The 14,852-nt window shown below is 35.8% G+C and overlaps 1 protein-coding gene across 1 annotated transcript in view; it reads left to right on the top strand.

Moving 5' to 3' along the window:
* The window catches only part of MELK (maternal embryonic leucine zipper kinase), a 64,711-nt gene that overhangs the window by 23,407 nt on the left and 26,452 nt on the right, over window positions 1–14,852 (top strand). Inside the window, exons 9-10 of the mRNA XM_016130454.2 lie at window positions 11,242–11,310; window positions 12,751–12,849. Coding sequence (XP_015985940.2) covers window positions 11,242–11,310; window positions 12,751–12,849 — 168 coding nt within the window. The remainder of the gene's footprint in view (window positions 1–11,241; window positions 11,311–12,750; window positions 12,850–14,852) is intronic.

Here is a 14,852-nt window from a genome sequence, read left to right as displayed (position 1 = left end):
AGAATGAAAATGTTACAGATAACTAAAGTTTGCTCGACCTCTCCTTTAGTATCTGTTCCCTACCCTGCCACCTTCATGTAGGTAAATACTATTATTACTTTGGTTCTTTCAGATCTTTTATTTATATTTATAGTATTTTGTATTTTTTTAACATAAGTGATATCATGCTAATATTATTCTGTATCTTTCTTTCTTTACTCAGTAATATGTGCCATGATACATATAACACTAATTCATTTTTATGAATAGTATAGTTAGCTATTCTCTTGAATATTTGAACATTTCAGTTATTTTCTAGGTTTTTTTTTCACTAATATTAATGATGCTCAGTGAGCATCCCTCTACATAGCTCCTTGGACATATGTACTGAGTAGTAGAATTGCTGGATCATAGGGTATGACTTTTGAAAAATTATCGTATTATCAGATTGTGACACTCCAGCATTTTCTCCCTGAATTATATTCTCACCAGCAGCATGTGAGAGTGCGTGTTTCTGCTCTTCAGTATTGTCATTTATCAAAATTTTGTATCTTTGGTCAATTGAATGGGTAAAACTGGCATCCGATATTTTATTCACATGTCTTTAATAATCAGAGAGTTTGAACTTATTTTAAATGTTTATACACACACACACACACACATATTTTTTTCCCCTTTCCCCGTGAACTGCCTGTGCATGGCATTTGCTCATTCTTCTCTGAGGTTGTTGATCTTTTTCTTATTAAATTATAAGAACCCTTCTATAATAAAGAATAATAATAATAGCTACCTTTTATTGTTTACTGTGTGCCAGGTATTGCTATATGTACAATGCATGGATTAGTTCACTTAATCTTCACAGTAGTCCAATAAGATGTAGGTACTATTATTGTACCTTTTTTAAAGCTGAGGAAAGAGAAACAGAGAGGGAAAGTAAATTGCCTAAAGTTATCCAGCTAATCATTGGAAGAATTGGGATATGACACAGGTGGTCTGGATTTAGACCCTGTATGTCTAACTACCATGCTGTAGAACCTCCCAAGGAAATGAACACTTTATCCTGTGTGTTATAATCTATAGATTTAAATTTTTTCCCCATGTTTTTTTCTATTATTTTTACATTTTTAAATACTAATTCTTTGTTCACCAGGAATTAATGTAGGAGAGATTCAAATTATTTCTTTTTAAATAAAACTTATATTTTAAAATAGTTTTAGATTTTCAGAGAAGTTACAGAGATAGCACAGAGTCCCCATTTATCCTTCGCCCAATATTCTCTGTTATTAACATTTATGTTTGTCACAATTAAGGAATGAACACTGGTACATTACTATTAAGTAAACTCCATATTCAGAGTTCATTGTTTTTTCCCTAATGTCCTTTTTCTATTCTAGGATTCTTCCAGGATACTATATTACATATAGTTGTCATATCTCCTTAGCCTTCCTGATCTGTGATAGTTCTAGGGATCCAGTTTTATTTTTTAATAGATAACTAGTTATCTATTAAAAAATTAAAAATCGATTGTCCCAGCACTATTCGATAATTCATCATTTTCCCATTGATTTGAAATGATGGTTTTACTGTATATTAAATTCCTACATTTATATATTTCTTTTTCTGAGTTCTTTATTTCATTGCATTTATCTTTTTGTCAGTTCTTGTCTTATATGTAGTTGTTTCAATTATTATATTTTTATAATACCATTTATTTAATGTCTGGTAGAATTAACCTCCTCTTATTTCTTATTCTGTTTTTCCTCTAGAATTTTCCTTGCTATTCTGCTGTGATTCCCTGTCCTTCCCCACCCCAGTATATTTTTTAAATGGAATGTTTAGAAAGCTAATGGGTCCATTTTAAGAAAGAATGATTTAGTAACATCTGTGGTGTTAATAATGGTGAATGAATGAGTCAGGATTGGAGATCTGGCCTTGGGTGTTCTTTAGGGTTGTATGACATTCTAGTCCCCTCAGGGGGGTCTGTATTCTCACAGTATAGAAACACAGTATTGTTTAATACTAGTCTACCTCTTCATTTCTTAATTCTTTGTGTGTTTGTGAGTCTTATTAGTGCTTTCTTTTTCTTTGGAAAATGTGGTTAAATTATAGTACATCTTTATAATACAATACTCCATAGGCATAAAAATGAATGAGAAAGCTCTTTAAATATAGATATGAAATGATATCGAAGATATATAATTAAGGAAAAAAAGGTATAGAACAGATACATAGTATACTGGTGTTTTCGTTAAAAATAAAGGAGGGGGAAGTAGTTGCTATTTCTTCTGGGAAGGAAAATTGGAAAAGAGATAGATGGGAGACTTCATTCTATGCTCTTCTGTTTTGAGTTATATAAGGTTTTACTTCTTGCCTAATTGCTCTGATTAGGACTTCCTTTACTGTGTTGAATAGAAGTGGCGAAGTGGGGATCCTTGTCTTGTTCTTGATCGTAGAGGAGAAGCTTTCAGTCTTTCACCATTGAGTATGATGTTAGCCATGGAATTTTCATATATGGCTTTAATTATGTTGAGGTAGTTTTCTTCTATTCCTAGTTTGTTGAGTGTTTTTATCATGAAAGATGTTAAATTTTGTCGAAATGCTTTTTCTGCATCAGTTGACATTACAGTTTTTTTTCTCCTTCATTCTGTTAATGTAATGTATCACATATATTATTTTGTGTATGTCAAACCATCTTTGCATTCCAGGAATAAATCCTGCTTGGTCATGGTGTATAATCCTGTTAATAGGTTTAATATACTTTTGAATATGGTTTGCTAGTAATGATTTTTTAAAATGTAGAATGATAAAGTTTTAGGTGAGTTTTGAATCCCAAAACTGATGTGGAAAGAGGGGGATGCCTTCTGCAGGCCAGGTCCGAGTTTCTTTTCTTTTTTCTTTCCTTTTTTTTTTATAGCAGGAAAGAAAAGCTTTATTAGAAGGGAAAGTACACTTCCAGACTTGGAAGCAGGCCTGAGCAAGAGAAACATGGCTCAAAAAACCTCCCCCGCCCACCCCTCAGGTCTGATTTTCTACCTGTAGGTGTTGTATAGCAATAGAGTTCTAGATTTGAGTTGTGCTGATGTCTTTTCTGCCTAGAGCATCTATATCAGTCTTTTTATTGTTGATTTTTTTTTTTTTTTTGCATTTTTCCTTACTCCCTTTTTTCCCTCTGTGCAGATGGAGCCTTCTGAGGTATATGTGTTTCATATCTTTGTGATCCTTGCACATGGTTGCTTATAAAAAATAGAAAGCTTGCTGACATGCTTATTCTTATTGTAACAAAAGTAATATTTAATATTCGTGAGCTTTTCTAATTTTCCAGACTCTGCTCTAAGTGAGGTAGTTGCTATTGTTCCTTTCTTACAGATGAGGAAACTAAGAGATCTTAAATAACTTACTCAAGGTTTTATAGCTAGTAAATGGCAGAGCTGGGATATGATCCCAGCTAGTCAAGTTCAGAGCCCAATGTCATAACCACTATGAAATATTATTTCTCAACCTTGTAGTTGCTACTCTCAAGAGAATCATAGACTCCTAGAGGGAAAAGTGATCTTTATCCTAAGCTTCTTTTTGTGTTCTTTAACTTGGGAATGTTCCCAGACATCCCCAAGACTACAAATTAGTTCCTAATTCATATCAGGTATTATGCATTACCTTTTCTACTCACTTTTAGCTGTCACCACTGGTAGAGCAACTTACTCGTCCTCATTTTCTTCATTAGTAGTATTAGAGCATTGCAGTAATCATTTATTCCCAAGGTTCATTCAAGCTCTGAATAGCAATAAGTTCTCTGACTTCTATTTATTTACATTCAGTTTTCCTTGTTTGCTTCAGCTTACTAAGCATTCTCTATGTTGAAATTTTGAGTTTTGATTCTGATCTAATGTAATATCAGCTGTCCTTGTTAGAATTGTGCCATTTTGGACATTTCTTAAATATCTCTAATCCAAGTTGTTGATTAAAAAACCAAATAGAACAGGACCACCCCTAAGTATTTTGGATTTATTTTTAGTCTGCATCAGATACACTTAACCAAGATTTTGTAGTCTTATCCACAAAGTTAAAATAAGTGACCATTAAAACCCTACTGAAATGGAACTACATTATATCCATGGTGTTCCTCATTTACAGACTTAACTCCAAGCTTTACTTTTTTTTTAACCTATCTGGATCTAAACTTCTATGCTGCTTATTTACCTTTATTTACTGTTACTGCAAGGTAACATTCATTGACAGCCATGGAATTAATGCTCTTAAGAATTAATGTTTTGTTTCATCAAGACAAGGTGAATGTACCAACATACAAACTTTAGTGTTCTCTATTTTTATTTATTTATTTGAGTGCACTGGTGGATCCTATATTTATCCTTTAGGGGAAAGGAATTACCTTAATATAATAATTCAAAAGTGTTACATCCTAATAGTAGATATTAGATCCAGGTTTTGATATTTTTGGTTATATTTCTGCAGTGGAACGAATATAATACAAAATATCTAATTCTTGTTCAGTAGAGATTTAGCCTTCCTAATTAATATTATTTACTTACACTGTATATTCTTTGTTTCTCCTACTTTGAATTTCATTTTTTAGTTTTTCATGTATTTGGAAGTTGAAAATTGATTCAAATTAGGACTTTTATGCATTATTGTGGAATTTAATTTCACACATTATAGATTTTGAAATTTATTGTAATCTTGGCTCAGAACTATTGTTCCGAGTCGCAGTGTAATACAGTCTGCTGGTTGAATCTAATTAAGGTGTCATATCACTTGCATGCAGTATGTATTTTTGCCTAGAATGTTCTAAAATTCCTCACTGGGGAATAACACTCCCCTCAGTTCTTGGTTTGACTGAAAAAACCCAGCAATATTTGACACACCGTATGTAATTCTTGTTTAAGAGGCAGACTCTGGTTATCTTTTTTGCATTTGTTGCCTATTTTAACCAAAATGATCAACTGCAATTTCTAGCTTGGTTACTAATGGACTGAGTATTATTTGCCATCACTGTACTTAAGGACAAGCATGAGTGTACTCCAGTTCTGGGTACACAAATATTAGGGAAGTATAAATAATTTAGTAAATGAAAGTCGAATAGCTTGAAAGTAAAATTGCTTTCTAACAAGTATAATTTATAATTTTAAAGAAAATGAGCAAATTATCTCTTATGAGATTATATTTTACAATTATAGAGTTGACTACAGTCCTATGATTATGTGTTGGAGAGATAGCCTGCCTTTCTTAGCACCATATGAAAAATGAACAATTTCAAGTCCACTGGAATTCCCAGGATTATCTTGCTTATTAGCCCACAAATCTTTTTCCCCCTTCCCACTTGGTTTCTCCCTCTGTTACCTATTTCTTGCTCTCATTTGCAAGGCAATCATCCCTTAAATAAACACATATTCTCCAAAGACTTAGAAGAAACTAGGGTAAAGGGGCAGAGTCCTGGCTGACACAGGGCCTTTTGGCGAGTTCTTCTTCCCCAGCAGAATTGTTCCTCCGGAGATCATTTCTGTTTGATCCTTAAATATACACTTTAGCATTTAAATAAGGAGCCTTTTTCCCTGTCTATTTCTGTGCTTCCTTAGACCTTCCAGTACAGTACAATAGAAAAAGTACTATGTTTCTCTTCTAGTCCTATCTCTACTCCCTTTTCACTTTGTAACAACAACAAAAAAAAGCAGTAGTGTCAACTTTAGCACTATTGACATTTTGAACTAAGTAATTCTGTTTTGTGGAAGGCTGTCATGTGCATTGTAGGATGTTTAACAGGACACCTGGCCTCTAACCACCTGATGCCCATAGTAGCCCCAAGTCACGACAATCAAAAATGTCTCCAGACATTGCTTGATGTCCCCTGGGGGAACATGCCTGGCTGAGATGTAGTTTCCTCACCTGTGTAATGTGATTAATAATTCTTGCTTACTGCACAGGATAAAATATTTGTACAAGTGCCCTTTATGTTTTAAGGTACAAGGTTGGGTAAGGCTTGGCAGCAGAACTCAGCTATGGTTCACTTCTGCCAGTATTTCGGTGTAGAAAAAAGCCAAGACTGCCAGGCCATGGTGATGGGTCACAGGCTTCATGACTTGTTTGTGGGTGGTACTCTACGGAGTTGTTGTGTCCAAACAGAGAAAGTGGATAGGTACATTTCAGGGGGTGATGTGAGCAGGACTCGACTAGTTGATGTGTGCCTTACCAGGCAATTCTGAGATCCTGAGGCACCTGCACTGAGGCAGAGCTCCACTGGGAGGGCATGTGGCATTCTTTAGAATGACTTCAGCCTTTCTGACTATTCTGAGTATTTAGCACTCTGGCATGCATGGCTTTTGGCCAACATGTCTGTCTTTGGTTTGTTTGTTTTTTTTTTTAGTATCCCGATATCACTGTACTATTTACTTCAGATTGAACACACATTTATTATTTCTTATGTGCAAGGCATTGTATTGTGTGCTTTCACATGTATTCTCTTTTATTCTTTATAAACCTATAAGTAGCATTACTTGTTTTATAGATAGTAACAATAGTAATAGTAGATATAGCAGTAGTAGTAGAAGCTAACATATATTGAGTTGTTACTGTGTAACTGGCACTGTGCCTTGTGTTTTATATGTATTAAGTCATTGAATCCTAGCAAGAATTTATGGAGTAGATACTATTATACTTTTTTTTATGGATAAGAAAATTGAGGCACAGCAAGATTAAATAGCTCATCTACACAGCTATTGTAAATGGTGGATCCTGGATTAGAATCTAGGCAATTTGTTTCTGGAGCCTACTCTCTTAGGAAACAGGGTCAGAGATATTAAATAACTTGTACAAGTTCAAGGAGCAATAAGAAGCAGAAGTTGGACTCAAACATAATGTAAGACTCCAATCCATTGCTATTTCCAGTGGGCCAAGTACAGCACTTCTCACTCATTCTCTCTGCCTCTTTCTGGATAGGATTGCTTCTGTGGTGCTAGTTTACAACACAGCACAGGGGATCTATTAAAAGGCACTTCAGGAATTCAAGATGGGATGATGATAAAGGGGGTGATAAAAAAAAAAAGGCAAAGAAGAACTCGGAATCAGTCTGGTGGAGCTTTTCTTATTTAGTACCTCGGTCTGGATATTTTTGAATCTGATTTTTATAGAATTCTGTTACTTTTAGCTAAGAGTATTTTTGATTTGGATGATAGTTTCTGAATTTAAAGGTGTAACATTTCTTTTTATTATCATAGATCTGGTTATGGGCCTGTTAGCTGTGTGTTAGAGCAGACCAGAAGGGTCTAGAACCTGGAAGAAGCCATACCCTTGGGGTGTGCAGGTGCTGATAGGAGAGAGGTAATGGGAGGAAGTTAAACTCTTATAGATAGTGTATTAATTTCCTAGGATTGTTATCACAAAGTATTACAGGGTGATGGCTTAACACAACAAGTATTTATTCTCTCACAGTTCTGGAGGCTATCAGTCCAAAATCTAGGTGTCAGCAGAGCCGTGGTTACTCTTTAGGGTCCAGGGAAGAACACTTCTTTGCCTTTTTCTGGCTTCTGGTGTTCTCTGGCATTCCTTGGCCCATCGACGCATCACTCCAGTGTCTGCCTGTCTTCAAGTGGCCTTCTCCCTGTATATTTGTGTCTCTGTGTTTAAATTTTCTTCTTATAAGAGCACCAATCATATTAAATTTAGGGCCCACCCAAACCCAGTGTGATCTCATCTTAACTTGAATACATCTGCAAAAGACCCTATTTCCAAAAAAAAGGATGCATTCACAGGTTCTGGGTCGACATGAATTTTGGGGAGTTACTATTTAACCCAGCACAGATGGTATCCAGAGAGTAAGCAGCAAGTGGCTCTGCAGTCAGCATGAGGGAAGACCCACTGGAGTGCATGGGTGTTCTGACCAGCGAGCAGAGCATGACAGAGGACACTCTAGGAGCAAGTCGTGATTTGCAATTCAGGTAGGTCATTGCCATTTGATCAGTTTAAGCAATGTAAGCAGGTAAGAGAGTTCTTACCCCAGACTGGTCTCTACTTTCTGTGGGACCCTGGCAAGAGCAAGGTAAAACCTCTGAGGGACCAGGCAAATGGTCAGTTTGCCAAGAAAGAGAGTAAGCCAGGTACTCAGGATTTGAATCATAAGAAGCCTTGGTCTCAAGAATCATAAGAAGCCTTAGTCTCAGCTAGGTCAGGACCAGGGCAACTGCTAAGTCCCGGAGAGCTGTCCGAAGCATCTAAAATTACCCCTTCCTTGGGATGGGCCTGTAGTCCAGGCAGTACTGAACCTTCTTGGGGTTCAGTTGGCCATGGATGAGGGATAGTAAGGAGAAATGAATTAGAGACTTCATCATCATAATTTAGAAACAAACTTTGTCAGTTTCCCACACTGGCAAGTATTAAGGTGCCCTAGCAAGGTATAAATAGGAGTGGGCTCTCTGGGTAATAATGGGTGCTTTAGATAAAGGAGAATGAAAAATTTAATATTATTAAATATCATTTGTAAAATGAAAGCTCTTCCCTTTCTAGGAAGTATTTTGTAGGTAAGCCTGTCGGCTTTCATCAGAGAGGCTGAGTTAGAAGGTGAGCTGTTTTGACGTCAGTACCTTTTCTTTTTAAATTTATTGCTTGATAAGGCCTCTTTGGGACTTTGATTATTTCTTTAACATAAAATTCACACCTATCTGTTTTTCTCCTCACTTTTAAGCTGGACTGATTTCTGGTAAGAATGATGTCCTAGGCAGTTCCTAAGAGCAGAGAGCAGCAACGCTGGTGCTGGTCGGTGGTTTCCCCACCTGCCTGCCTCCACCCTTCTAGCCTCGTTCAAGTGCTGTGACCTTTTTCTTTTTGTGTGCGCTTGCCCTCATCTCCCTGGACCTACGTTATGTTTCTAACCTAGGGCTTTTATTCAAATAATTTTGTCTTTTATTAGTTTTGCGGACCCTCTGAAGATTGCCATATCAGACTAGGTTCTTTAGTTCTCGAAGTTACCATGAACAATTCTGTGCTGAATGTTACTGTTCAAAAATTTTTGTATGCCAAATTATTTGTTTAGGATAAATTGCTAGAAGTTAAACTACTGGATCAAGAATATATAATTTTAAATGCTTTTTATACATATTTCCAAATTACTCTTCAGAAAACTTAATATTCTCTAGTTGTATATATAGGTACTCTTGTCCCTCAACTCTCACTAGTACTGAGTGATGTTTTTAAGTTTTGTCAGTTTGATAGACAACAGATGATATCTTATTTTTGTTTAAATTAATTACTTTTTTATTACTAGGTTAGTCGAACATATTGTCGTTGAAAAATTCTTGTTTTGAGAATTACCCGTGAATTTTCTTTGTCAATTTTCTTTTGGAATGTATTCTTTTTATCTTATTTATTAAATATTAATGGAGCTCCTTTTGTATACTAAGGCTAGACACTGTTCTAGGTAAACAGCACAGACAAAACCCTGTGATTAAGGAACTTATATTCTAGCGTAGTGAGGCAGAAAATAAATAAATATGTAATATGACAAGTGGGAATAAGGACTGTAAAGAAAGGTAGGCATGATGTAAAGAAAGGTAGAGAATGGTAGAGTTGGGAGGATGCTATCTACAAAGGTGATCAGGGGAGGCCTCATTGGTTACTACTGGTATGTAAGTGGAGACCCGAAGAATATTAAGGCACAAGCTCTGCTAGTATTTGGGAAATGCATTGTAGGCAAAGGCCCTAATGCAGGGACTGTGTCCGACACGTGACAGCAGTTTGGTGAGTGAGAGGGAGAGTTAGGTTTGTTTGAGAGGCAGCAAGGAGTGGGGTGGATGTGGGGATACAGACTTTGTAGGGCCTTAGAGCAAGAATAAGGAATTGGATTTCATTCTGAGTGAGATGGGGAGCCACTGGAGAGTTTTGAGTAGAGAAGCGACATGATCTGACTCAATGTTTTAAAAGAACATTGGTGGTGGTGGTTAAGTGGAGACCAGACCGTGGGGGACAGTGGTGGAATCTGGAAGACCACTTAGGAGCCCCTTGCAATATACTGGATAAGAGATGCCAGTGGTGTGGAGGTAGAGATAGGTGATTCTGGATTTGTTTTGAACATAGAAATGATGGATTTTGCTGATGGATTTTGCTGATGGATTGGATGTAAAGATGACTCCAAGGTTTTTAGCCTAAGCAACTGGTAATGCAGTTGTCATTTGCTGAGATGGGGGAAAATTGGGAAGAACAGGTTTGGTGGTAGTGAAATCTTAATGATTTGTGAGAGCTTTTTATGTATTACTATTTTGTCATTTATGTAGAACTGCCTCCCCCCCAACCTGTTAATTAACTTTGTTAGTGGTATTTTGCTGTACAGAAATTCTAGCTTTTTATTTTGTTATTTATTAGACTTTATAGTCTTTGGTTTTGCTGTCATGTCTAGAAAGATTCTAAAAATAATCACCCATGGTTTCTTTAAGTACTCTTACAGTTTTGTATTTGCATTTAAATCTTTAATCTTGATGGAATTAATTTCGATGTAGACTGTGAATTACAGTTCAATCTTCATTTTTCTCAAATACTTAGCCTGCTATCTTGGCATCATTAAACAATTTGTTCTCTGCTAAGAGAAATGATTGTATTATTTCCTCTGAATTGGGAAAGAGGGGTGTGTGGCAGGTTGTGTAGAGATATTCTGTCCTGTGTTAGTATTTAACAAGCCCCTGCTCTTATTTTTGGTTGATGACTTGGTGACTAATTTCTGAGCATACCAAATTATAAACATTTGTCTCCTGAGTGTCTTCTATTCCTCAAAGAGGTACTAGCATTAGAAGGTGGCTTTTATCAGTTTCTCTGTGAATTCTGCTTTGTGGATGATATGTGACCTGTTTTTAACCACAGCCTGTATGTCCTGCTACCAAATATACTTTTCTGTTATCTCATGTTATCAACTGATAATTGTTCCAAGATTATAAACTAAAGTTTGCTTTAGCAATACAAAATTTACTACAATGCATACTACAGATTATGAAGTCCTACTATAACTTTTATGTTTTCCACTCTTATAGTCTCTAGTCCTTCTCTGATATGTGGATAATTTAGAGGTGACTATAGTATTTAATTTACTGGATTTTTTTTCTTCAAAATAAGAAATGAATTTCTTATTAATAAAGTTTACCAAATTTTATAGTTGGGTGAAGTTCTCAAGCTTGAAAGTAAACCTCCAGCATGTTGTTACCTTTGAAATTTGTGTCAAGGTTGATCGAACCTAAATCTTTTAAAGGTTTTCTCTGTTTTTTTTTTTTGTAGAGAGGGAAGTATGAAGTTCCTAAATGGCTTTCTCCCAGTAGCATTCTGCTTCTTCAACAAATGCTACAGGTAAACTTTTTGTTATTTAGTATATTTAAATACTACAAGTCTGTTGATTATTTGATCCAACTTTATGATGGTTGTGGTGCTACTGCATTTGGAGGACAACACCATCTATCTATTAGCTTTAAAAAATTCCATTCATTATGTCTACGATGCAAACATCCTCTACATGATGCTTTCTTAATTCTGTTGTAAATGCATTTTCTTTTAGATCTCTACTGTGTGTCTTTGCTGATGTATTTTTTCCTCTTTTTTCTTGAACATTGTTATCTCTAACCACCTCTTGCTTCACTATCTTCTCTTTTCTTGCTTCCATTCTTGTACATTAGATACATAGTAGATATTGAATAAATGCTTGAATGAGCTGATGTACAATTGGGTGGGCCCTCATGACCTCATGTAGTGGTTCTCAAACTTTAGCATGTATTGCAGTTGCCAGATGGGTTCGTTAAAATACAGATCTCTGGATGCCACCCTGAGGGTGTCTGATTTAGTAGATCTGAGGCAAGACTAAGCATTTGCATTTCTGAGAAGATGGCACTGATGTTGTTGGGACACACTGAGAACCAATGACTTAGTGGAATGGCCTCTGAGAGTGAAAAACACGAATGCTCAGGTCTAGGTATCCACCCTACCAATCAACATGCATGTCACTTACCCTAGTTCTGATCTGTAAAATGGGGATTCTGGGCCAGGCCTCACTGCTATGTAGTGTTATGAGGATAAAATCAGATTACTGGGAAACACTTTGAAAATATAAGTACCTTACTAATGCAATTTTTTTCATTATTATGTATTCAAAATATCTCCTAGGTTTTCCATCTATTAAGCCATTTCTACTTTTTATTCAAAATTTACCTGAGGCTCACCCACTTTGATAAAGTAGGGCCAGACCACCAAATCTCTATAATGAGATTGAAAACACCTCATCCTTTCGTCTAAACGCCAAAAAACTTAATCTTTGTTGATTAATTTTCCTCTCCCCACATTTGAATATACAAATGGAAAAGAAAGGTGTGCTTTTCAACCTGTTTTGTGTGATTGTAAGCTCATCGGGAAGTAGAGATTGCATATTCAGTATGAATGCCCTGCATTGTGGCTGCTTGATTATTAAATTGGTGAATATTTCCTGTGAATAGGTTTTCCAGCAAAAGACTATTACATCATACAATAGATTGACTGAACTTCATGAATAATGTCCATACCAATGAAGTTCATGTTTGTTAAACATTTATCTTCTAAGCTTGTGTTGGTTGCTATAGTTTTCTTGCCTCTATTGCCTTTTTAAAAGGAATTTATTCCAAGGCCATTTTAAGGTCTCTGACAGCATTTTTGTGTTGATAAAGTTTACATCTGTTCTGATGAATTTTGAGTTCTCAGGAGGAAAGGAGTTCTGTGTTCTTTATTTGGAATGTTAATCTCCAACTGCTTCTCAACTGCCACTAGGTGGACCCAAAGAAACGGATTTCTGTGAAAAATCTATTGAGCCATCCCTGGATCATGCAAGATTACAACTGTCCTGTTGAATGGCAAAGCAAGAATCCTGTAAGTAAAATGAAACCAGATAGTAATTTAAAGAAAAAAAAGAAAAAAGTGATGTTTGCGTGAATTCCGAACCTACAGCGCTATAGTCTAAATATAAAAGAAAATGTACTTTATAGACTTACTCGTCAGATTGGTGTTTGAATGACTTGTCACCTAATCATACGTTTGCTTCTTTTCTCTAGGAAAGTAGTTCTACTAGAAAGAGCATGAGAATCACTAGGACCTTTAAACAATTTATGGATATTTTTAAAAGTTCTCAGGTGTTTCTCATGTGTAGTCAGGATTGTGAACAGTGCTCAGGGAATCATGGACAAGTTACTTAACTTTGCCAAATCTATTCACCTGTAAAAAAAGTAGCTTAAACGAGTTCTTTCTACTTTCCAGAGTAGTTATGAGATTATAGTAGTTCTCAAACTTTTAAGTCTTAGGATCCCTTTATGCTCTTAATATTTGTTGGTTGATTCATTTAAATATAACAGTAATAAATCTATTACGTCTAGTCAAATACATGTTTTTATGAAGAGCAACTATTAAAATATAAATTTAGTGAGAATAGTAACATTGTGTTATATCTTTGCAAATTTCTTTGAAGTCCAACTTAATAGAAGACACTTGGATCTGATCTGCATTCAGTCTGTTTTGATATACTGTTTAGATTGAATCATAAAGAAAATGTAGCCTTATACAGATATGTAGTTAGAAAAGTTTTAATGGTTTAAAGGAGAATTTTAAGTCTTTTCAGATAATTGGGAATGTTCTCTGATAATCTACTAAAACTTGTACAGTAAACTGGGGTTTGTGCATGGGTCAACAGAATAGTTTGGAGAGGTGTGCCTCACATGTGCCACAGTGTAGATTTGATAGAGCTGTGGGTATTTGCTTTCTGGAATAAGCTCACCAATAAATATAAATATTCTCCCAATGGCCAACTTATCTTGGGAAAATAGAATATGCTTGTTTGAGCCCCTTCTCACTAGTCTGCCCACTGTATGGCCATGCAGTTTGAGCTGAAATCCTTCCTGATTCTTCTATGACTGTCAGCTCCTAAAATTTCTTCATATCCCCTTCTGCCCATCATGACATCTTTAGTATCTACCTAAGAGCTATCGACACCGAAAGCCTGAGAACAGCAGAGTGTGCAGGTGCTGAGTAGCGCAGCACCAGGGCAAGGGAAGCTGTGAGGTGCCCCTTGTGCAGTGGAGAGTGTGTGGTGCAAATGCCTGTGTTCAGCCATTGGGGGTCATCATTTCTCCACGAGTGGGAGGGCTTTGCATGTCTTCTCAGCCATGATCCTAATGGAATAGGACATACTACTGTTTGCAATAGAACAGATACCAAAATGAAGAGCCTCTGATTGCAACAATAAAAATTATTTCAAATTGGGGTGCGGTATAAACTAGTTTTGAGTGTTCCAAAAAAGCATGTGATTTTCTTACATTTTAGTATAATAATTGCTATTACTTATTGAATACTTAATATAATAGAAGAGGGTACTATTATAGCAATAATTGCTATTAATTGCTATTTCTTATTGAATGCTTACTATAATAATTGCTATTAATTATTGAATACTTACTATAATAATTACTATTACTTATTGAATACTTACTATAATAGAAGAGGGTACTATTATAGCAAGGACTCTTGGTGTGTTATACTACAGTATAATACAGATAGAACCCTGAGGACAGTACTGTTAAGAGAAGAGTCAGGTGCAATTCTATGGGCTTTATGTTTTTAATTCTTTGAATTTATTTAATCCTTATATCAACCCTCTGAAGTAGATATAATTATTGTCCCCATTTTGCAGATGAAGCAACTGAAACACAGAATTATGAAGTAACTTGCCCAAGGTCAAACAGCTAGTAAGTTTAGAACCAGTATTTGAACACAGACAGAAAGGCTCCAGAATGTAATGAATCTATAGACCAACTAATTTAAACTTGGGGTTTGTATCCTGTGTAGCTATATTCTTTGTGATTAGCACTGCTTGTTTGGTCTCT

The sequence above is a fragment of the Rousettus aegyptiacus genome, unplaced genomic scaffold (genome assembly GCF_014176215.1).
Source record: "Rousettus aegyptiacus isolate mRouAeg1 unplaced genomic scaffold, mRouAeg1.p scaffold_m13_p_3, whole genome shotgun sequence".
NCBI lineage: Eukaryota > Metazoa > Chordata > Mammalia > Chiroptera > Pteropodidae > Rousettus > Rousettus aegyptiacus.
This window is presented reverse-complemented; position numbering and strand designations above follow the sequence as displayed.